The sequence below is a fragment of the Ctenocephalides felis genome, unplaced genomic scaffold (assembly GCF_003426905.1).
Source record: "Ctenocephalides felis isolate EL2017-DRISC unplaced genomic scaffold, ASM342690v1 CF-g0.4_SCAFFOLD_00845, whole genome shotgun sequence".
NCBI classification, from domain to species: domain Eukaryota; kingdom Metazoa; phylum Arthropoda; class Insecta; order Siphonaptera; family Pulicidae; genus Ctenocephalides; species Ctenocephalides felis.
This window is the reverse complement of record NW_020536999.1, coordinates 26,272,979-26,299,627: the sequence shown is the minus strand read 5'-3', so window position 1 is coordinate 26,299,627 and position 26,649 is coordinate 26,272,979. Positions and strand designations below refer to the sequence as shown.

Here is a 26,649-nt window from a genome sequence, read left to right as displayed (position 1 = left end):
TTCATTAATTTTCAGGATTTTTTCTTAGGTCACTCATACGGTTACCTGAATAGTGACTGAGCCACTACTGGTGGCCACCATTGTGCCAGGCAGCATATTTACCGAGGTGCCAACCACCTAAACACAATAATAATTAAATACTTCATCAGCCTATCTCAGAGATAGAGATTGCATCATGTGGGGGGAGCAGATTAGTCTGATCTTTGTATATTAAATATATACATAGCGTATTGTCAATTTTGTTTTATTGGAGAGCATTCCTAACATAACATGCAACTTTTACTTTTTGAACAACAAATTAATAAAATTAAAAAAAAAAAAAAAATACAAAAATGAAGTCACTACATACATGCTTTTCCCTATATTTAAAAACTTTTATGAAGCTCCAACAATGTAAAATGCTCATAAAATCAAGTATTTAGACAAACATTAAATAAATGTGATCTCCACTATTATTACCTGCATTAGCTGGTTGGCATTATAAGAATAATTATTAGGCAGCAACAACTGGTTACTGTTTTGAACATTTGTTCTATACATCATATTCCCTCTTATCATTGATGTTCCTGTCGGTACAGATAAAGCCTTATTCAATGCCGGCCTTCCTCTCCCCCTTGAGCCAGAGGTCATTTTAGACACTGGTGCAGGTTGAATTCGCGCCTGATTTGCCATTGCTTGCTGATAGGCTGAGGCCGCACTAGTTAATGATTGTTTAGGTCTTGAAGTCCTTGGGATTTTGGCTGGAGGCTCCCAGTCCAAAGGTGGTCCAAGATTGACCTCAGGTTTGAATTTCTTTGCACAAGCCAGTTGATGCCTGGCTAATTTTGCCTTACCATTATCTTCAAATGGACAATTTGGACATTGGTGATATGAGGCTGCCCGTTCTAGGCGTCCTTTAGTTTTGTGTTCAACTTCCATGTGAATTAGGATATCATGAGGACTTCGAATCTCAAATGGACAGAAATTACAACGATAGAAATAGTTTCGCATGTGTGGAGTTTCCATATGATGTGCAAGTGCCAATGAAGACTCAGTTTTAAAATTACATATCTCACAACGTTTCTGTTCAAAGTGATAAGGTTCATTGTTTTCTTTACTGAACTCAAGATTTTTAATTAATGAATTTATTGCCATTTGTGTAGCAGTACTATTAGTTGATGTTTTGTTTTCTCGATCTCTTTTCGTTTCTGCTGCTTGAGCAAGTCTGTTTGAACATATTCTTGTACTAAATTTATTCCTATGTTCATGAAAAATTTACCAATAGGGTTATCAAAATAACTATCACTTTTTTTATCGACAGGTTTGACGGTTGTTACACTATCTGGTGTTATAATATGCTTCTTAATAGCTTCTAAAGAATCTTCTTTAATGTCTTTAACTAAAACTTCTTTTTGAACTTTTTCTCCATCTACATCATCTTCATCTTCTGTATCTGAAGTATCATTTTCATCCCAAGATTCATCATCATCACCCTCTTTCCGCCGCTTCTTTTTAGATTTCTTTTTGATTTCAGGTTCTTTATTTTCATCATTATTCTGTTCATCATTTTCTTTTTCTTTTTCCTCCTTTGTCTCATTTAGTTTCTCTTGTTCTTCTTCTAATTTTCTGGCCTCTTCAACTTCTTTTCCCATTTTATCAACAAACTCTCGGAAAGGTTCTGTTGGTGGTTTCTCATAAACATAGGGTACAATAAAACTAGGAGCTTCTACAACAAACATGTCATCTGTAAGATTTGGTAAAACTAAGCTAGGTACAGATGCCACTGGCGCCACTGTTTGATTCACTTTCTGCACTGTTGTGTTATTTACTGGGGTGATAGTTGCCCCTCGAATATTTGCTGGATACATTCCTTGTGCAGGAACAGCTACTGGCATCACTGAAAATGATTGTTTTGTAGTTCCCATAGGAACAGGACCTCGTCCTGATAAAATGGAATTTGTATCAATTATCACTAAAGTAGGAGATTTCTTTCCAGATTTGTTATTAGCCGTATTGTTAGGAGTCATATTCTTTGTTGTAATTTCAACTAAACGTTTGGTGTCTTTAACAACAATAGGTACTGATTTATTTTTTTGCTTCGAAGATCTATTTGATGATGAATCCCCCAAAGGATCAGCCACAGCAACTTCCTCTAAGTCACTTTCTACATTTTTATGAAAATCTAAGTCTTGTTCAAAATCTTCAGAGTACTTTTTGCGAGTTATATTACGACTGCTACGTCTAGGAGTAGTCTCTGCAGGTTTCTCTTTGACTTCTTTTTCAGGAGTATCCAGATTTATGACACAGTCTTCCTTATCACTTTCAATTTCATGAACATCTGTAGAATCTTTGTTTCCATTAAGTTGTTTGTTATCATCAGTTTTATTGGGTTCAGCCTCAGTAACACATTCATCTTCACTGTCTGAATGGATGCTCATGGGTTCATCAACACTCACTCCATTTGACACCATATCCTCTTCTTCTTCGGTGTCTTCATCCAAGGCTTCAACTTCATCTTCACTGTCGGATGGTATCAATATTCCATCTTCCTGTTTAGCTGAAGTAGAACTTTGAGTATCATTGCTATTTTCTTTATTTTTGCCATTACTAAATTCTTGCTGTGAAGAACCATTACTGCTGATGCTATGGTTGCTAGCTTGACTATCTGTATTGTGATTTCTAGATAAATTCTCGCTTACTACAGAATCAGGTCTTGACATGCTTGCATCATTCTCATCATTATCACAAGATTTGCTGTCGTCCTTATCATCAAAGCTCTTATTACTATTTTCATTAGGATTGAAATCTATGTGCTCATTATTTAGATTATCTTGACTATTACTTTCTTCATCCTCACAATTTTCTTCCAAGTTTTTATCAACAGAAGTAGTTGGTGACGCACATTCACTAGTGTCCATAAGTTCTGCAGAGCCATTAAAAGCACCATTTACTTTATCACTTTCTACATCTGCAACAATATTGAGAGATATCACTTAATGTAACCTTATTCATACAATGATCATGAATATTAACAGTCGAATAAGAACATGATAAAAAAGAGACATTACACATACCATTATCCTCATTATCGATGTGCATTTCTGCATCAGATCCTATTTCAGCCATTCTGGTTCTTCAGATGTCTAAAATATTTAACACATTCATAAAGGTTAGTGAGTAACCAACTGAAAACAATCATACATAACTGTTATCAAAATCAAGTAACTGAATAGTGTATTCATATGCAGTTCATAATTAATACTTTAGTGTCTTGAAAAAGAATTGTGAAATAAATCAAAAAATACTTTTCAAAATGGCGCCGACGTTTTTTTTTTCATTACATTAGTAATTATGAAGCACCTAGTTACTTTACACTTTGTGGCAAAGTTGTATTTATAAATCATTTTGAAAAAAATATTTTAAGAGTTTTCAATATTACAACTATAGAATAATGCACGAGTTACATTAACGAATAAGTTTTGTGTGAAAAGGGAACCTCTCAGACACCTGGTGTCATCGTTTTGGGCGCCTATTTTGTTGCACACACCGACATACAAACTTAAACAAAAAATCATAAGGCATTTTTATATTGCGCAATTTAGGTAACAATTGTTTCAATTTCTTCATTATATTATAAATGAGGTTATGATAACAATATAATCATAAAATATAATTGCCACCTCATTCGCGAGCAGCGAACGCAAGTGACAGTTTAATTTTAAACAATAAATATCATAACACAAACTGAATCACCAAGTGCAATGAATGAAAATCATTTATTGAATAATTTCCTAAAGAATTTCGATCCGAATTAATTGTTACGAACATCTGCCTCGTACACGATGCCGCCAACATACCCTGTTTACAGATATCAACTGAAGCAGTTAAAGATCACAAAAGAGCCGGCACATTTGAATTCACCAAACACACGCCACATGAATCAAATCGATGTCTAATAATAATAATTATTATTATTGATAATAATAAATAACAGTAGATTAATATTAAAATTAATTTAACGGAGCACTACGTCACGAACCCTCACCAAAATCAGCAAGATGGCGACAGGCACGGGTCACGTGATCGTGCAGTGGCGTACTTGGGGCTTATATTCGGGCGGCTCCAAAGCCGGTACCAGGACATTGACATCATAAATTGTAGGGATAATCAAGATCATGTATTTCGCATATCGCAAGCGTCGTGCAGTCCAACAATTTGCCACTTGTCGCTTGAAAATTTTATTCGTAACAATTAAAAAGTGATAACTTGGTAATGCACAGACCGCTTTACTAGCAAATTTTCAGTATATCATAAAACCTCAAGTATATATAATTAGACCTTTTTCACTGGGAAGTCCTCGCTCCGGCGACAAAATACGTGTTAATTTTGGATTTCGCGAGTGGAAAGGGTTAAACAAACTAAAGTCCTACACCCGTCTGATCCATTAGCTCCATCATATTTTATCTAGTGTAAGCGCCAACTGAGTTAGTTTAATTACTAGGATGCTTTGTATAGGAGTCGCAGCTGTAGAAGGTTTCATTAATTTATGATGAATAACGGCCTATGAACCACAATTTGAAATTCGCTCGCGTACATCCTAAGAAATCTTGGATATAGTTTTTGCCCATTATCAAGAATCTACGAACTACTCTAGAAAGAAAAGTATAGAAAGAGTATCGTAAAAAAGTAAAAGAAAAGTATGGTCAACACATTTTGTATGTACGAAATTTATTCAATTTATGTATACTACAGTGGCAGTGCATAAAGTAACAAAAATTAGTGGAACTTATATCAAACTTTTAAATATTCTAATTCTTAATGGATCAGTGATTACTCCTCAGAGTCGAATATGATATGTGTACAACGGCCGAACATGATATGTATTTTATATTGGTTTCCCGCGTTATCCATGTATCGTTACATAATCCTGATCGATGGCGCTCACCGACGCACACCATCATATCAGTGCGGCACTCGCACCAATACCAATACAGGCAAACGAATTACTTTCGTCGGGGCCTCACATTGCGGGCCTGAAATGACGAGAGCTCGGTCTCACTGTGCGGGCCTCCCCTTATATTAGAAAATGGTTTGGCCCGATCCTCGTTTTGCCTATGTGGCTACGTCTACCGTAAAAGTCTTGGAAAAAAATGACGATAAACCAATTGTGGCCGGCTAATGTTAAATTATAAGAGTCCGATAGCCGCTCAAAGAATCTTTAAAAGGGCAGAAATCGCTGGGAATCAAAAAAATAACCGAACCAAAATGTTTGGAAAACTCAAACACAATTTCGGGCACTCGTGGCCAATTGCGATCACTACCATTAAATAAAAAAGTCAAACACGAGAATCAATCTGCCAAATAGAAAATCAATCGACCAAGCAAAAGACAACATTATCATATACGTATACATGGGGTCCATGGGGTATAACGCAATCGGACATAGATTACTACAATGTGCCCATCGGTACCCCATTAAAGATACAACATCCTATCAAACTCATCACATATGCTTTAATTGAAGATTGTCTACCTTCGACTATTTTAACATCTTCATAATATAAAAGTAAGCAAAAATTATGAGGGTATATAACGCCATGCATTTGAAATAATGTGAGGGAAGTCGAAAAACAAAACCAATTTGAATATAAAAATCAAATTAAATTAGAAACAAAGATTTAGCAACAGTTACTAATTATCGGAACGATTTAATAAAAATGAGAGAAAAATAGCGAACAATACATAAATAATTCTAAGTATATATATATATATATATATATATATATATATATGCATATATATATATATATATATATATATATATATATATATATATATACAGACTTTCTAAAATATCTATATATTGTAAGGCAAAGAAATTCCAAGAAAGAACAATGTATATAGAATCTACTCTGATCACAAGAGCACCCCATATTAAATATTGCAAAAACATATCAAAACTATATTATCTACAAAAATGCGACTAATATAAATATGCATAATTGAAGGTTGCTAAAATCAACTAGAAAATAATAAAATTTAACTAGAAATTCTGTCAAGATGCACATTTAGCCGAATTGAATGCATATATGTCTTGTAACGATTATTCAACTATTATGCATAAATATATATATATATATATATATATATACTCGTATATATATATATATATATATATATATATATATATATACCGTTCTTCAACAGGTATTCTTGATCAACGGCATTTCTTGATCAAGTGTACAACACAATTTATATTTATACAAGTCTTTTTTTTTAAATAAAATGATGCAATGTTAGCAAGATAACCAAGAGAAAAATTATGATTAATAAACTGACTAAAATGGAATTAATTTGTGTCATTTTTTGTTCCAAAGCCTTTTTTTCAAGTTGATAAAATTATTATAATTTATGAATTTACCTTATTTTTTAATTCTCATCGACGTCAAAGGATAGCACCGGCACAGTTCTCTTATCCGATTTTCGTTTCTTCTTATCCGATTTCGACTTTTCCTCCGGACCGACCCTTTTCTTCCCCTTTTCTTCTGGCTTTTCCAAATCCGGCTTTTTGGATGATTGAAAAATTACTCTTTGAGACAGATCGGCCGGTTTATTTTCTTCTTCTATAAAAAATAATAAAATACGACAAACAAATTATTTACGTATATTTTTTAAATGCAAACAAAATTTTAATTGCTCATTAAAAAAAACTTGGCCATGGATTGCTCAGTTTATATATGTTTCAATTTTTTTATGCTAACCCTTATACCCAACACGGTTCTTCAACCCCCTTATTAATTTTTCGCTTGATTCAAATTATGTGTAATTCTAACTAAAGCTTTTAACTTAATTCTTATACTTGAAAGTACATCAACAATGAAAATAAATATTCTATCCCGTCCACAATTGAAAATAAAATTATGGCGTATATTGGCTGTGTAGGCAATGACTGTGATGAACCGTATTCTTATTATAAGTTTATCTAGATGAATTACAATTATACTTGATTTCAAATAACCAAGTAATCATGAACATATATATTTAATTTGCCAAAATAATCCGCCATGCATTAGATTATTTTTTGAAGAATGAAGTTAGTCGATGTGAACAGGAAATGTTCCCATTCGCTTTTATATAATATATCGATTTTTCGCCATCGGCCTCTCTTCCTCATTTTTTATCCTTCGATAAAAATTTTTGCAAGCCGCAAACCTTTCAAATAAAATATTTATAGCTAAATTTTTCAAAAACGAATATAAAGATTAAGTTATTTTCTATCAATTGCAAGAAAGGCATAATATGATGATATAAAACGCTACAAAACGATATAACTAATACGAAATTCATCAAATGTATATCATATTATGATAGCGTAAAAAATAGATGTTTAGTTCTATTAAAGACAGCAATTAACAACTGTTTTCACAAAATATAATAATACAAATATAATAATACAAAATGTTTGTGATTGAATTATCATTTCTTTTATAATTTATTTATAAATGTTTCGAGAGTATAAAAAATTAAAAAAAAAGTTAACAATTTTAAGAGTAAGCAGTTGTTGAAACGGGGCGTCTCCAAAAATTGTCATTTGGCCATGCCCACGATTGCAACCCCCTTTTAATTTGAATTAAAGAAGAAAGATAACTGATCTAGAATGAAATCGCTGTGGAATATACTACGGCCAGATAATTTTTTTAGAGAAAATTGTGACTGTTTGAAAAAAACCCTCTTTTTACACTTTGTTGAGTTTCTCGAATTCTTAAAAATAGTAAACTGAAATTTGGGGATGATTAGTATATACCAGAGAGGAGTCTATAAATAAGATTCTCTGAAAATTTTAAGTAAATCGGTTCAGTAGAACTCGAGAAATTTTGGGCATCGCAGTAAAAAACATATTTTTGAGAAAAACACGTTTAAAGTATCGCAAGACAAAGAAAACAGAAGAGGATTATCATAGTCAAACAGCTGAATATCCGAAAATAATTTAAATTTTTAAAAATTCTTTCGTACACATATTCTTATATAAATAGTTAAATCTTGACATTATGAAAAAAAAGAAAAAAGTATTTTTGTGAATTTCTGCGTATGTGGTTCAAAATATAAAGTTTTACGTATTTTTATATCTAAATATTATATTTTGTAAAGATCTCATTACTATTTGGGTACGAATTGAGTATTTTCAATATATTAAATTGATTAAGTTTGTATTTGTATTATGCAACTTCGACTGTGCTCTACAAATGATAAAATTTACTCTGTAATTATGTAAGCAGAATATCATTAATGAAACAGTTTATATATACTGCCGATTTAAACATAACGTTTTGGTTTTGAATTGGATTCGAAATTTACCGCGTGCGATTATAAAGTTACAATCATGCAACACTATTCTCAAGTGGCCATATTTATACACCTGACCGTGCATAGCAAATGTCAGGCGAAAGCATTTTCAACCAAAAAGGATCAATGTTCGAAATGTTCCTACAATACAATAGGTTAAACAAATCCGGCGATAAGTTTTTATAATTAGAATCCCCAACAAGCCGGAGTTTCTCCAGTTGTCATGGAGTCTCCGAGCCCCCTTAGAGACACGCGCAATGTTATCGTTCCGGGTAACGTGCGCGACGCCCGACCTCTTCATCTGCTCGGCCCAACAAATAACATTAATCACGTACAAAAAATACAAAAAGAAACTCACCCGTGAGCTTTTCCCGGCATATTTTTCAATGGACACTTGAAAAGCACCGATATTTTTTAATTTCATAAAACGTTATGGTTTGTGGAATTTTACCAACAAATATGGCCGTAGAGACCGTACATAAGTCCCAGCATGTCGCACAAACACGCGCACAAATTTCGTATATACGGCGTGTGTATATATTCGGTTTATATAGAAAAACTAATACATGGCCGGGACGATAGTCCAACACAGATTCGAAAATGTGTGTCTGTATATAACGTATCTTCTATATACATTCTGACACACACCAACGTTCATTGCACCACCACATCCCAACTTTGTGCTCATTTATGTGTATATATATACCTTATATTCTATATATAAGCAACGAAACAAGTGTATATATATATTGACGTATATAAAGGATTCACACATGCCTATAACATTATATATATATATATATATATATATATATATATATATATATATATAGTTTAGTATAGAAGAAAGCACACTTACATAAATATACATATAAAACTCATACTCACATAAAAACAAAAATATTATATTTAATGGATATATAACAAAGGTATATATATCTACTATAAATACTATATAAATATGTATTTATAATTATATATATATATATATATATATATATATATATATATATGTATATATATATATATATATATACAATAGATAAGTCCTGGATTTTTTCAATCAAACAATCAATATATATATGTACATATATATATGTGTGTGTGTGAATATGTATGTGTAATGAAAAAAAAGTACACTTTTGACTATTTATTTTTTGGTATCAACATTATTAATTATTTGTCCATTAAATTGAGTTGAATTTTGCGTTTAGTTTGAAAAATGAATAACGTTAAAATCGTTTCAAATCCTCTATTAAACCAGCAAATAGTCTAAAAGGATAACATCTATTCTGATTGAACATCTAATATGCATTCTAAAAAAAACCATCATCAGTGTCTAATTTTTAACTTGTATAATATATTTTTGATCAAAGAAAAAACAATGGTTTGTTCAATTTACACAAAACAAGATTTTTTCCATGTATAACTATAATATTAAGTATCAACAATATTTTATTATTTATAATATACATATTTGACCATTTCCACCCCGTCACCATCACCAATAATATAGCAGAGAATTATGTTGTTAGAAATAAACCTTTTATTATTATATATTATGTTTGAATATTAATATATAATATAAATAACATGATGATGAGGACAAGAAATCAGAAATATTCGTAAACTAGGTATTACAATGTTGATAGATTGTTCAACTATCCTGAATCATAAAATAAAATACAACACGTAGATTTACTACATGGATTACAACTACTTGCAAAAGAAGTAGTATTTTTTAAATAATTTACAAATTACTTGTAAAACAAACTCCAAACAAATAACATTTCTTTATGAGAAGAGCCTTTTTTTAAAAAAAATATTATTTTATTTTCATTTTGTTCAATTTAATATTTTTTAAAAATTGATACAAATAACTTGATGTTATATCAATTGGTGTTCATATATTTTTGTGTGTTTTTTCTTTAATTTATTTGTATGCACTGAAGTTGAGCCAAATCAAAATTCGATGATATTACAATAAGAACATTTTTCTACAATAAAATCGTTTTAATTATTGGATGGATGCCCAAGAACAACTTTATCATATATATATATATATATATATATATATATATATATATATATATATATATACATATATAAATATATATATATATATATATATATATATATATATATATAATGAGTAGTACCATATATACATAAATAAATAAATAGATAAATATATATATATATATATATATATAATTAAACTTTTATCATAGATGAAATTAATGCTGACTAACCTTTTTGAAGCCTCTCTTTCTCAATAGCTGCTTGTTCTGCTGTTAAATCTCCTTGTTTCAGTACCACAACCTGAGGTGCTTCATCAAAATCTGGATCTTGCTCAGAATCGTCGTACTCTAATGCCTCCCTCTGAAAGTAAAGCAAATAATTTGCTGTTCAAAATCGTGCTAATGGTGAACACTGATGATCAAATATTTAAGTAATAATACTTAATGTGGCAAGTTAAAATCTGATTTGTTATTGGATCTATGTCAGATTGTATCGAGAACCTATATTTGAGAAATATTGAAATATATTGGCATATAACTTACAGGATGGTTTCAATAAATTGACTAACTATCTATGAAAAATTATATGCAAAGAGAGCACTAGTAGTAATGTAATATTGCGCAAATACCACAATAATACCTACAAATCTTATTAATATAATAATTAATTATTACTTAATATTACAATTTATTATGACAAATTAAAGTTATAACTTGTTATAACAGATATATGTTTTGCATAAGATTTATAATCATAACTCTAATTGATATAACTTACTTTGGTTTCGACAGTCGGTCCTTCTTTATATCCAATTTGAGCTTTAAGTTTTTTCAAAAAACTAGGTTCTTCGGGTTTAATGTATGTAATACTATTCTTTTTCGACATTTCAAATATTTAACAATGTCATTTCAAATATAAACAATACTAACATCACGAGCGAAACTTTCAACGAGAGTTTTAACCTCTTAATTTAGTTAATTGAAAAATTACAAAACACACTAAAACTCACTCTTGATAACAAATTAATAATAAACGCAACATAAAGCTTAAACAATAAAAAGTATTGAGTAATCTATTATAAAATTAAATTAATTTTAAACGTACACATTACTATCAGAAAGCCACAAAGTTTGATTTGACAGAGAGGTTACAGTGTCGCCAACTAGCATGATAAAAGACATCGTACCAACATTAAAAGAGAATTGGCGGTTAATTTTAAAAGTATACGAAAGAACCTTGTTCAAACATTAAGTAAATCTTCATTACACATGTTTCTTATATAAAGATGTAGAAACTTACCTTAATTACAAAATAAATTTATTAAAATTACACATGAATGGTTCTAATGAAGGATGTAAATAAAACTCAACCAATTATAATTAAACTGTATAGTGCCTTTATTATACCTTGTTCATTATAAAAACTTCACTTCCTATTATCCAATTTTATTATAATACATTTAAGGCATTTTAACATATTTTGTTTGCAGTCAGCAAGTTTTGCAAAAATAAATTAAATTTGTTGAATTATGTATGAATTAATGTTAATTTTGATCACTATTTTAAGTAAAACTAAAGCAACAGTGATACATGATTAAAACATAGATGATATTTCAGACTAGCATTTTGAGCATAAATAACAGTATACATATCTGATAAAATAAGAAAAATAATCAAATTATAAGTGTAGAAAATATTGTAAAATATCCTAAAAACCATTATACGCAATTTAATGGTATATTAATTCGATTCGATTAATTCGATTAAGCAATAATGAAAAAAAAAAGATGCATTTCAAAATCTCTTTGGTTGTCGGACAATTATACACGTTCAACAATAAATTTAACACTAATTTTCTCTGGAATAAGGCATATTATTAAAATGTTCTTAATATTAAATTACTAGAATCTAAATTAATTATCCTAATAGCAAAATTAAAATAATGTGACTTCACGGGTGATATAGTTAGAGAGATTGCAGCATAAGTTAATAAAAAGCATTCACAGGCTAGTTAAATAATAGAGTATCTTTAAATTAAAATGAATGTGAAAAGAGTAATTAGAATGAGTATCTTCAAATGCATCAAACACAAGCATAATATTTATCAAGTTTGAAATTGTTGATGCATTTTTTCCCCATCAAACAAAAGTTTAATGTTTAGGCCTATCTAGTAAACTTATTATTAAAATATTTGTTAAGTCATAATTGTTACACCATGAATAAACAAATAAAAATGAAGGACATATTGCACATTGTTAATTTCAAACCTTTTTGCTTTCTCATAATAAACTAAATAAATAATTTGACTAACAATAGAAATGAAACAGCAGCATTTAGCACATCTGAAGTGAAAAAGGTTTGAAACTACAAATAAATTAAGCAAATACATCAAGTATTTTTTCAATGTACACAAAAGAAATGTGTAATATATCACTTTCACCATCTGTATCTTGCGAAAATATATCTCTAACAGCTACTAATATATTTTAAAAGATCTTAAAATTATTGAGCAATACATCCCCTTCTTTCATTTCAAAATATACAGATCACTGGTTGTGTTTCTTTCGCCACTTTTCTATGTACAGTACTACATCTTCATTGCAAATCTTCATAAGAATGGGTTGTTGGACATTACTTGTGGAGACTATAGAAAAGAATTAATTAGAATAATGGCAAATAAAATCAATGATACATTGTAAATTAGAAATATTGATTTTTAAAAAAGTCTTACCGAGAATGGATTAGCAGTAGCCCAGCTCTGCCCATTACCAAAATCGCTCTTCCCATTTTGCAAAATGTTGTCAAAATTGGACATACCAAATGGTGACTGATTAAACACATTTGCTACATTAACATTGTTACTAGGAGGAGAGCTATTTATCCATTTTTGATCGATATCAAATAGGTTTTGAGTATTTGCATTGTTCATATTGTGATTCATTTTGTTTGTTAGTTCAACTTTGAAAGGATTTACATTTTCTACAGCAGATTGAGGGCTGGTCCAAATATTTTGGACAGATGTCTGTTTCAAACTGAATGGATTTGTAACAGTGGACGATTTTGGGTCAAATGCTAAAAACAAAAATAATATGAATACATAATTATAACAAATAACATAACATAATGTAATATAATATTTACCAGAATGATTAAATTCACTTTCCCATGGTCTGTTACTCTGTACTTCCTTAGGCGAATTCCAAATTCCATTACTACTAGATACCTCTTGTTTGTTTTGCTCATTTTTCATTGCCAGTTCTAGTTCTTTTAAAGCAGCATACTTATCTTCAGGCGGGGGAGGATTGTTCATGTTTAATGTATTTAATGGAGATATGCCATTATTTATCACAGGAAAATTAGTTTGAAAAGTTGGTTGTGGTTGCTGCTGGTTCACTGATTTTATGTTGTTGAAAGATTGGCTACAACCAAATGCATCAGTGTGTCCATTGAATGAATCATTGAAGTTCTTTAAATTATTCAGGGAAGACGATGTGGACTGAGTTAAAGCTAAATAATAAAATTTTGGAATCAATTACTGAAACAAAATTCTATAGTAAACTTTTATAGTCTAGAACAGTGATTTACAACCTTCTGGTCATTGTGTCCAATGAATTTTTATAAAAATCTTATTTTATGAATACCCAACTAATGTAATTTATATAGGGGGCTACAAAATAATAAACAATACTATGTAAAACTATTATATATCAAAATATACAAACATTTTTTTTATAAAAATTCGAATTTTTTGGGTTATAAGCGAAGTTGATCAACAAAAGCTTATTTAAACGAAATTATTATCATGCTAATTGTAGTTATTATAAACAATGCACTGCCATTGATAATCAACAATGAAATAATACAACAAACACTGATAAACATTTAAAAACAAAAGCACATTTAAAAAAACAAACGGAAAAAACATTTCAACTCACTCGCAGCATTGAAAATAGCGTTATTATCAAAATTGGCAAACGACATCTGACCATTGACATTGTTGTTTTGATTATTTTGTTTGCAATTGTTGTTTGTCGGTATAGTTTGAACCGAATTGAAAATATCAGCTGATGAAAAGTCTGCTTCAAAATCTGTGCTGAAGAAATTATCGGTTTGTCTATAAAAAATAAGAAACAAGTAAGTATGATGAAATAAAAGGGCTGCATATATAAAAGAAATGAACCTACTTGGGCCTTTCGACAGGTTTACTTTCATTATGACTAATTAATATTCCGTTAGTCGGACTCTTCACAGCATTCTCCTCAATATAAAATCTTTTCTTTTCATATTTATCCGACAAATATTCCTTGAGCTGATGCTCTTCTTTCAGTTCTGGAACTGAAACAGAATCAAATTAGTCTCTCAAATCAAGTTGTTAAACCAATAATTTCTCTAAATGTGTATATACTATTATTTGTATTCTGGCACAGGCCCATCCAAGTGGCTGCACATTTCTCATTGCCTTTAAGTCTAATCTGTTCGATTTCTTCTGATGTAAAAGTAGCCATCGAAATTGATTTTACGCGATGCGGGGGCGTCAATCCGCGCCTGGAAGGAAGAAAGTTTAAATTAAAAATAGGAAGTTGTCTTAAAAGTAACACGAATCCAGGACGGTAATTCAAGTTTTGTGCAATTAAATGACAATTGGGCTTACAACAACAGCAGCAGTATCACAAAACAAGAACTATCAGGATCTCGTAAGCGTTTCTATTCAGCTCTGATACAAAACTGCAACTAATTGTCCAAATACAATGACCACAAATGGCACAATCTTCTCTAAGCAGCGTGAACGACCGATGCAGACTGACTGATTACCATATCAGAGAAATGGACGTCATAATTTCACACAAATTACGCATGGAAATACTATTTGAAAAATATTTATACATAAACTCTTATCAGTACGCGTTCTGGTTTGATTTGGCGACTCGGCACTGGTTCAATTTGGTTTTACGCCTATTGTTGGAATTTATGTCGAAATGTAGATATATATATATATATTAATTTAATTGATTGTATATATATATATATATATATTGTATTGTATATATAAACTAAATGTTGAAGGCACTTAACACAAAGCATGGAAGCATGCGAAGTAAAGATTGAACCGTGGACAATTTTCCAATCCAGGATCTGCCTTGGAACAGAGGACTGATGATGATAATAATAAATATAATATAAACCAGTATTATACAACTGAGTAGTAACTAGTATAACTAAACCTAAACTATGTACTCATTAAGACTGAAACTAAATACGTTAAAACCAATATGACCTAATTATGAAAACACCTTTTAAAGGAACTACTGTATAAAATTTTGAATTCAAAATCAATAAAAAAACACTATCTTTCAAATAATTATTATAACGTATACTGAAAAGTACAATACTATAATTACACATATCCTTTACCGTTACCATTTTCCATTACGAGCAAAATCTTCCTGCAATTGTATTAATATTATCTCTGTACTTTCGTACTTAACGAACCCATTAAACTACTCTTATCAATTAACTGTGGGCGTCTGTTTTAATCGGAAACCCATTTCTATGAATTAAAAAAAAAATCACAATAAAAACAAGAATTACGATGCATTAGAACACGCGCGTGCTGATAACACAGCGATAAATAAATTCGCATTAGCAAAAATATTATAGTCATAGTTCAAATCTATTAAAATTAATAAATTGATCAAGGCGGTATTTGTATCAAATTGAACTGTATTGAACTGCAGAAAAAATTATGAGCTTTCCCGTGATTTAGCGGTTTGAGCTAGGGGCTTTAAGGGCTTTGATTCGAAAGTTCCAACTCAAGTAAAAATGGCCCTTACCAGACCTTGCTGCATCAAAAAGTAACGTTACTTAAGGTCAATGGCATATTAAGCTTTCTTCCTATCCGATCAGATGCCCTTTTAATAGACAAAATTTTACATTTGCAAATTGCTGAAACTTTTCGTACTGTAATTAAACTTTTAGAAAATAAAAATAATCATTAATCAATAAGAAATAAATCGTCATTCTATGTATCTCGATGACTAGTGTACCAGGACTAGTGCTATCAGTTTTGCGAGACTATTACTATAATTAATTATAGAATTATAGGCCTCTATGGCCTATGAGTTAATCCAGCACTACTTAAGTCAGCACTTTTAGAGACATAATATAATAAAATATATCAAATATAGTTAAGGCCAACCAGGGCCGGTCCTGCCTTGCATGCGATGCATGCAAAAAATGCGGGCGCACGCCTTAGGGGGCGCCAAAATGACATTCGGAAATGAAATTTATCATATATTATTCACATTTTTTTTAATATAAAATCTAGAACACTTAATAGATTATAATAAACAATCTAACTTAATGGATACGTAGACACAAAAAGCATATTCAGTTTGCAATGTGATATCAGTAGAAACAATTAATTACTTTGCAAATTAGTAAATTATTGTTCTGCTTATTGTTTAATGCACTTATTAAATTTTTCTCGTTTGAAGTTAATGCGGATTTGAAAAAGAAATTATCTAGAGTTCAAGCCCCTAAGCGCAAACCTACGAAAGTTTAAATTATTGGGGATTATTGACGAAAAACTACGAGCTGATTTAGTTTGAACGAAATTTGTTAAAAAAAAAATAGATAAAAATTATAATAAAGAAACTTGGAAAATCGGAAGTCCGTGCATAGAAAATGGTTTATTAAGACCGAGAAACTGAATAGTAACTTTTGTTTTTGTTGAAAATGTTTCGCATCTGATGAACTTTGAACGTTGAAGACATACTTGGTTAGATTTATGAAAATGGAAGGAAAATGTACTAGAAACAAAAATCTTGAGCTTTTTTTATACCTATTGGTGTCCATACTAATTTTAATTATTAACTAAGCAGAATAATAGATTCAAATATAATTGTGATTTGTTTTCACTATAGTTAAGGAAATATGTAATTTCTTTGCATTTTTTAAAAAAATAAGTTAAAAATTTAACTTTAAAACGACAATCTGATAAAGCAAATATGAATACAATTCGGTCCTTACGATATCAATAAGGAGAAGTTTACGATGCAAATTTGGATATTGTAAATAATGAAAAAAAAAATTAAAATAAAATTTAAAAAATCCAACATAAAAAATAGTGTTCTGTTTAAAAATGAAATAAGTAAAATGTTTCAAAATCCAAATATTAATATTACAAATATGTTAAAAATACTTGAAAATGTAAAATATGTGATTATGGTCAACCCGCAAATCGCTTCGATTTTCTAAATAAAATTACAATCAATGTGCTTTTAGAGTTAATAGAGAGTAGAGTCAATAAGCTTTTAGATTATATTTAATTTTTTGTGTACTAAATCCAGAATGATTAACCCCTTCGACTCGGATGCCGAAAATTCGCGAGTGGAATTTGTTAAAAATCAATTTAAAGAATTTACGTAAATATTTATATAATTTTAATGATAAATGTTAAAAAAGTTAAAATTATTGGGGGGGGGGGGCGCTAGAACAAATCTTGCATGCGGGCGCTGAGGACCCCAGGACCGGCCCTGAGGCCAACCGTTGGGTTGCCTTCTAAAAATAAAATCCACGTTTGTGAAAAGTCAATACAACTGGCTCATAGATCCCTATATGACTAGTTTACGTTCTGAATGCTGTTAAAAATAACAAAATTAAAACTCGATTTTTTTAATGAAGTTGGTTAACAATATACCTAATTAGAAATTTAGGGAAGGGGGTAAAACAAGTGTTTAAAATATCACAATACTTTCAATTTATCCTGGATTATTTCCAAACGACTATTTTTTTCTTCAATTTCGGCTTTGTATTTTTTTAATAAATTTATCATTTATTACTATTTTTAAGTTGTTATTGTTTATTGTTATTTAGTTTATTCTTTTCTACCTTCCCGTAGGGTAATTTACAGTAATAGCAAAAAAATCAAAAATGAAAATTTTTATATATCTTTACGTTTCAAAAGTTTCTGAATATTTTGGCATTTAGAAAAATGAATGTATGTGTGTGTGTGTGGATACAAATTTTCAATGATGATTTCGAAAACACGGATCAACCAATTTGAATAATTTAAAAAACATTCGATTCAATTCGTATTCGTATTATACGGGGCAAAAAGTGCCAAAAATGGTACTTCAGTTTTTGAAAAAACGGAGCGTCCAATTTTAATGATTCAAAAAACATTTTACTTGTATTGACGAAACGAACAATTAAAATTTTTGGAAAAGCAGCTCTAGCGTTTTCGGAGATCCATTAAAAAAAGTATATGGTATAAATTTTGTGTACATTTCTATTTGTTCCATGCTAATGTTAGACTACGACACGGCGCTTCGATATTTCTACTCTAAAAATCGGCTATGCAGCATGATTGCTTTCAAAAAAGTTAAAAATTCACAAAAAAATTAGAATATAAAAAAAAATAATTTTTCATAAAAGTCATTTTTTTCAAAATATTTCAAAATTTTCAAAAATCTAATTTAATAAAAAAATTTAGTGTTTGGTACGGAAAGTTCAAGCAATATGCCTTAAGGCACGATACCATGCACCACTAGTTTGTATTTGAAAATGTTATAATATGAATTATAAAACACATAACGTCATCTAAAATCCAATCCATTTTGTACAACGTCTCATGTTTTTAAAATGAGAAAAATTCTGCGTCATGTAACTTGGCAAGATTTATAAACACATACATGCATTATATATATATATATATATATATATATATATATATATAAATTGTTTACTAGCTCTAATTATAGATTTTAAAATGCTAATCAAAATCTGCAATATGCAAATTATAACTAGAAAATATTTATGACTGGTGAACTAACAAAAACATAAATGAAAGCAATTCGAAAATTATAATATTTACTAATAAATACAATTGTTCCGTATGTCGAAGAACAAATGCAAACAACATTTACAGTTTATTTAAATGAATTTGCATAACTGGATGACGTGATTCGATCTTGGTTAATAAACAAATTAATATAAAAGGCGTACTCAATCGCTACACAAAATATTAAGCGAATATGTACTAAAAATGAATCATTATTATTACATAAGTTACTTAATATAAAAAAAATTACTGTCATTTATTTAACTCGTGCGGCATTTATATATTTCTTACAAAAATATCTTAAATGACAAACATTAAATTTGCAAACACGGTACAAAAAAACTTGCCAATTTAATTAAAGTCTTTTACATCAATTAGTCGTGGCCGAAATTTGCAAAAAAACTATATGAAAAACATGTAGATCTAAAAATATGTTTAATTTAATAATTACTGATACCAAGGTTGCACAGGTGTTTTTTTTTGATGATCTTACAAAATTCGAGCACACAGCAGAGAGATTTCTAAATAAAGTAATTAGAAACTTTAAATGGATCGGAACAAATAATTTTATACATAACGAGTGTTATGCCAATTTCAAATCAAGTTTTTCAATTAATAATGTTGCAAAATAATCGTCATTAAATTCGTTTGTGGCAAAACAAGTGATTTATTAACGCATAAAAACAATTTTAATTAATTTACACATATCTGCATTTATGCATTTCTTTGACCTTTGAATTAAATTTGATAGAAAAAGCGATTATACTAAAATTGTTAGGAGGTTAAATTATACATGTACGGGGCTGCCACTATATAATATAAACAATGTCGTTCAACTTAAATATAAAAATTGTTCATACTATTAATATTAATATACATTTTTTATTTTTTGTGATTAATGTATCAGTTGATTTGTACTCTTCAAAAGACCCTCATCATCAATCGCAAGCAAAATTTTGTTTATTAAATTAGCGTGATTAGAAGATTCCAACAAAAACATATTAAACTGATTCTTTGTAAATTGTGGACATGTCAATGCGATGATAATCAGTAAGAAATTCAAAACGATCTATTTACTTTCTCCTTCAAAATCTTTACAGTTATTTGTACTTAATGTCAAAATTACTTTCTTGAATTCTGTAATTAATTAGAAATTAATGCATGGAAAATGGACTAATTAGTATATCTTATATATAAAATTCTTCTGTAATGATGTATGTAAATATACTATTTCTAAACGATTATTCGGATTTTGATAAATGTTTCTAAAGTTTGTTAAGGGATTTTTTTTAGGATGTATGTGATTATAAAAATATAGCAATATTGTAGAAATAAATGGAATAAAAAACGAAATGTCATTGTTTTATTTGAGGCATTGTTTGGCATTGAAAACAAATGAAAACTGTCATCTGCCAAAAATTTCAATTTACTTATAAGACAATATTAGAATATGTGTAATAAATTCATGATTATGAACAAGAAAAATGAAATGTCTATATTATTATTGCTAAAAAGAAGCTGAGGTGTGAAGAAATTAAAATAAGATAGAGTATATGTATAGCAGATTGAATGATACACAAATGAACAGGATTTGACAAATTAATTCACTTAAAATATGAAATTAAGCAATAATCAGAACCGGTCCTACCTTGAATGCGACGCACGCCTTAGGGGGCGCCAACACAAGATTCGGATATGAAATTTTCAATATAGTTTTTTTTTTCAATATAATTCAAGAAATATATAATTTCTTTGCATCTTTTACTAATCTTTGCACAATATTTTTAAAATACGTTAAAAATTTCACTTCAAAACAACAAATGCAAAAGAGAAGATGAATACATCCAGTTCGGCCTTCACGATATCAATTAGGAGAAATTCAAGATGCAATTTTGTACATCTTAAATAATAAAAAATTGAATTAAAATAATCCAACATGAAGTACCAGTGTTATGCTATGGTTATGTTCAATAATGCAAGCCTAGAAATTTTTTGCTCTCTATGGTTTGCTCAATAGAATAAATCGCATAAAATGATCAAAATAAATAAGTAAAAAGTTTCAAAATAATAATTAATGATAATAATTTTAATAATAACTGTTAAAACAGGTAAAATAATAGGGGATGGGGCGCTAGAGAAAAAACGGCATACGGGAGCCGAGGACCCCAGGAGCGTCCCTAGTAATAATGTATATTAAATAATTACTAAGAAAAATGTAATTTAGATATAATAATTACTAAAAACCAGTTAAAATATGATATGAGATTATAAAAATTATAGGCAACATTATTGGAGCAATTATTTTGTATGGAAAAATCCAAGGTAATATTGTACTTTTACCGCGGATACTATATATTAATTTTTTCTGAATTTGTTATACCGTTTAAAAGACTTCAATTTCCAATATAGTATGGAAATTGAGACTTATCATTTTATTTAAAGCAGTTCTTCATTTAACATCGCTCATATTGATGGAAATGCATGTTGGTGTGAAAAGTAAATAAAAAAACAAGAATTATTACTTTTAGGTGAATGGTAATATTAGTAGGATATTAGATAAATTAAAAGAATATTAAAAAAATGTAGACGTAGGTATGGGAAAACGTCTGTCGGGCCATCCAGTATATATATATATATATATATATATATATATATAATTTATACAAATTGTATATTTATAAATAAAAATGAGTTCGCAACAAAAACATTACCTCCAAGTACATGTAAAAACCGTTGACCCATGAACTCTACACAAATTCTACTTAAATTTCATTTCAAATTTGTTTGCTTATAAAACTAGCAAATAATATTTGATAAGCTGTTGTATTTGTCATAATATTTTGATAAGACATCACGATATTCGCACGCGTAGAATTTAAAACAAACAAATTTGGGGAACCCGTATGAGTGTATGTTTAATCATTTTATCTATTTGCTGCTGAGTTTATTCAATTAATTAGAATGTGTGAAAACATGTTTTCAAAGCGGCTTCTTTGAATTCCACTCAGATGAATCCTACAATTTAATACTTTATACAATCGGATATAAGAATTATAAACACACAAATCAGTCAGATAATTTGCGAATTGGATTAGTGAAAGACATACTTAAATTCTACATGAGAAAAGAATGTACATAAGAAAATAAATTGGATATGTAAACAGAATTATACAAATCCCGTTATTTGCACAATAGCAAACAGAGATCGAAAATAACAAAATACAAATCGATGCATGTAATGCCAGTCAATTTATTTATATGTAATATTCACACGTGTCGATTAAAACGCGAAGGACATTAATAAAATATATAATATTTCTAGCTAAATTCTATTATCCGCTTCCGATTTTCTTATCACAAATTTGCTAGTAGATAGATACAAACTAGTTTAATAGTGGTTCACTGCGATTCTCAAACATTCTGCACCCACTGATTTTCTCAAGTGGATAACAACTTTTTTTATAAATTTATAGAATTGAATAAAATACCGAATTGAATAAAAACTAGTGGTGCATGGCATCGTGCCTCAAGTAAGGTGACCATATTTTTTAAGTCAAAAGTTGGACGGTAATTTTTAGTTATGGTAATCCGGGTCGACGGGTGGAGTGTATGCAATAAAACTTAATATTTTTAAAATAACTAATACTATTCAAAAATGCAATAAATATCAATTTTTTAAATATTTTTTTTTAATTCGGATTTAATTTAATTTTACTGACTTTTTGGAGAACATTATAATTCAATTATATATTATATTAAGTCTCATGTTATACTTTTCGATTTTAAACTTTTTATGAAATTCTGTCATCGTTCTTTATAATTATTTTGAAAAAAAAGTAAGAGGCTATTTTAACCCGCCTTCGAAATTTTGTATTCAGCCATTTTTTCCATTCATGTACTGTCTCATATGAGCATATATTTTCAGATATTTGATGAGTAGTTGTAATTAACTTTCCGCAGGGTAGTTATAGTAATGGGCCCAAAATCGAAAATAATTTTTTTCCCATATCTTCACGTATCAGAGGTTTCTGAACATTTTGGCATACCTCAGAAAAAATGGACGTGGTGTGTTTTGTATGTCCGCATTTTATCGTCCACGTTTTCGGGCGCATGGACCAACCGATTTGAATGGTTCAAAAAACATCTTCAAAAAATGGTTCAAACTATCGAAAGGGAGATGTGCTGATTAGTTTTGACAAAGGCAGGTCCAGCCGTGACAGATACGGAGCAAAGAATGCCAAAAATAGAAATCAGGTTTTTGAGAGAACGGAGTATCTGATTTGAATGATCTAAAAACACTCAATTTGTAATGATTGGGAGAAGAGGTGATTAGTTTTTGGCAAAGCAGGTCCGGCCATTTCGAAGATACAGAGCAACATGTGCAAAAAATGGCAGTTTCTGAGAGAACTAAGCGCCAATTTAAGCTTATGCTTTTCGAAAACCCGGGACAGTCCCAGCCAAACCGGGACATATAACACCTTAGCCTTTTAAGGCAAATTGTTGGAACTTCCAGTACGACAATTGTTTTGCCCATTTTGCTGAATATTATGAACTTTTTTCAAAGCAATCGCGCTGCGCAGTTATTTTGGAAATCTAATGGTTATTCATTGGTACGGAACCCACAGATTTGTAAACAACACTTGTACTCATTATTAAAATCTCTATAAAATAACTGATAATTTGATATGCATATGTCTAATGATCATTCTAGACCGCCAAATGGATTATTTTTATTGGATCTCCGAAATCGCAGGACCCGTCTGCCCAAAAAATTAAGGATATATAAAAATTTTCATTTTCGAGTTTTTTGCGATCACTATAACTTATCCTACGAGAAGTTGAAAATATATTGATTTAATAAAATAATTGCCATTAATATATATTCTGTTAATCTACAATTTGGTCTAAATCGAACTTTTGAATAGAGTTTGCGCCATTTTCTCAGTTCATCAGAAGTCTATAACCGATAAATACTCAAACAATAAGCATTTTCTTGTGCTATTTAAAATGCCAATTAGCTTCAATAATTAGCATTTCAATGACAACTATTAAAGGAGTGCCGTATTCGATCAACAATTTGATTTAAGTGCCTCATTGTAGAAATGTGTGTCATTTCAAATGTTGAAGTTAAGAGAAGCATTGTCTGATACTTTCTTTGAAGAGAGTGAGAGTAGTGCCTAAGCAGAATTTCAAATTTATTGCATATTCATAATTTCAAATTTGTACATAAGAAAAAAAATTCTTGAGTCAGTTTACATCTTCAGCCAAATTGTTTACAACAGTTTTAATATGATAATGTTCAATTGATTGAGTAATGAAAATAACTGCAAAAATTTGTAAGGGTGTGCTAAATTTCTTACTAATTACTATTGGCTAAATTTCTTACTAATTACTATTGGCATTGCATTGCAAAACCAGAATTTACAATTTTCAATATTTCTATTGAGATTATTCAATAAAAACTTTAAATAATTTTACTAAAAAGTTCAGTTTATCAAATACTATTCAAGTAACAGTAGAACCAATTTTCTCAAAATTTACACTATAATTGATTAGGAGCATTCAGAGGGTATAAATAAAATATACCAACAAGCTCAAAAATTAAAATTATAATTATTGTACTAATAGGCATTAAATTTTATTCTCGGTTGCTCATAAAAGTAATCTCGAATACAAACAACTATACCAAATCATACCAAATCCAAGTTGTGCAAAATAATATGCCTTAATTTGAATTCATTTAATTCACTTAACACAAGTTTTACAGATGATATGGATAGTATAATTTAAAACTAAAATGACTAAAAAATTAACTTCATTAATATTGATTAGAAAACTGTTGCAATACAAGAAAGCAAATACCAAAGTTAAAGAATGTATTATTAAGTTTTATGTGAAAATCTAAACCACAGCAATTTTCAGCCTTGCAATAAAATAAAAATATTTAAAGTAAATTCCTTATAACCTTATAATATTTTCAGTTGAAATGATAATATTTCTACAAAAGTCCAAGTATAAATTGTTTTAATTCTAAGAACCAACAGTGTGTCATGCACACTCTAAGAAGATTCTTTACATAACAATTCACCCAGTCACACCCGAGCGTTCCAAATACAATTTAATAACAAAATATTAATTGTAAATAAATGATTAATCGAAAAATCACTTACAGAATCCCCGAACATCTCGTACAAACAAACGAACCAATTGTCATATTCACATATGTAGGTCCCCTCTGATTGCAGTCGAAACATTGTCGATTCCCTTGCGATGTAACTAATTCACGTAAAGTCTTTAGGTTTTTATCCTCTTGCTTTTTCCGATTCGAAGCCATGGTTTATAAAACAAAATTAATTATAGCTTTGTTAGACACTTGTTATTACTAGAACTTTCATTTGATTGTGTGGTTATTTTATTATTTGGACTGTCATGTCCTCATGTCAACTTCCATAGAGTTGGCCAAACGGGCTGTGTTTTAGTATGAAGTTGGATGGAAATCATGCAATAAGCGGCGCGAGATACAAATTAAAAATACGTACAGAACATTTTGAATTTTGATACGTCATTGTTTTAGAATCATATACTTATGATACAATAACTATATAAACTTACTATAAAATGATGAAATACATATTTACCGTTTTAAATATGCTGTACCCGACACACACATTTAAAAAAAAAATCACCATTTTTACCAGTTTTTGTTAAATATTCCTAATAACTGAAAATATATACAATAATTATCTAATTAATATCCTTTTATTTCATATATACAAATCAATTATCTAAATTGGTTCCATTCATTGTCTACTTAATAATAAATTACTCTGTTTTATTGTACCCTAGTTTATAATCATCTCATCGCATTATTATTTCTAATTATCTAAAATATTTACGAGTGCAGTTTGGAAGCTCAATATTATATGTACTGATAATTGTTTTATTCTTGGTCTCTTAAAAGAATCTATTGATTGCACTACCTACACCTTGTTCTTCTGCTGATCAATACAACTCTGTTGTTTCTTCTATTGCTGGAAAAGAAAATATTTGGTTAATTCATATTATAATATACATATATAAAAAAAATTGAATAAAAATGAAACAAATGCTACAAATAGGACACGAGTATGAAAATATAACTGAAGAAACATAAAATGAATTAAATATGACAGTCTTTAGATCATATATTTGCATTACATAGCTTTGATATAATAATAAATACAGTTAACAATGTCCATTATGTTGATTATATTGCACATCACTATAATTCATGCATATTACTGTGTATTTTCAATTATTTATTGACAACGACAATACACTGGGATGGGGTGGCAATTACTATAAGATTATTCGAGGCTCTGCAAACTGATTTTATTCAAAATAAAAATATGTTTAGTCCAGTTTTATATTAGTACATAAAACGATTATGAGCCAATTTCTTTAAAAATGCCTAGGTCCCTATAC

At 29.5% G+C, this 26,649-nt stretch overlaps 2 protein-coding genes and 1 pseudogene across 2 annotated transcripts; all 3 read right to left on the bottom strand.

Annotated features, from left to right (window-relative positions):
• Positions 1 to 33: 33 nt before the first annotated feature.
• On the bottom strand, positions 34 to 3,989 carry LOC113381120 (annotated as a pseudogene).
• A 2,419-nt stretch (positions 3,990 to 6,408) lies between these two features.
• On the bottom strand, positions 6,409 to 11,229 carry LOC113381110 (uncharacterized protein KIAA1143 homolog). The gene is made up of 3 exons (XM_026620092.1): positions 11,122 to 11,229; positions 10,575 to 10,704; positions 6,409 to 6,602 (listed from the first exon to the last, which is right to left on the bottom strand). The coding sequence occupies exons 1-3, from the start codon at positions 11,227 to 11,229 to the stop codon at positions 6,409 to 6,411; spliced, it is 432 nt and encodes a 143-aa protein (XP_026475877.1).
• A 1,610-nt stretch (positions 11,230 to 12,839) lies between these two features.
• On the bottom strand, positions 12,840 to 25,614 carry LOC113377255 (arf-GAP domain and FG repeat-containing protein 1-like). The gene is made up of 7 exons (XM_026617507.1): positions 25,356 to 25,614; positions 14,749 to 14,888; positions 14,528 to 14,678; positions 14,279 to 14,457; positions 13,485 to 13,850; positions 13,075 to 13,415; positions 12,840 to 12,987 (listed from the first exon to the last, which is right to left on the bottom strand). The coding sequence occupies exons 1-7, from the start codon at positions 25,517 to 25,519 to the stop codon at positions 12,952 to 12,954; spliced, it is 1,377 nt and encodes a 458-aa protein (XP_026473292.1). The 5' UTR covers positions 25,520 to 25,614; the 3' UTR covers positions 12,840 to 12,951.
• Positions 25,615 to 26,649: the final 1,035 nt, after the last annotated feature.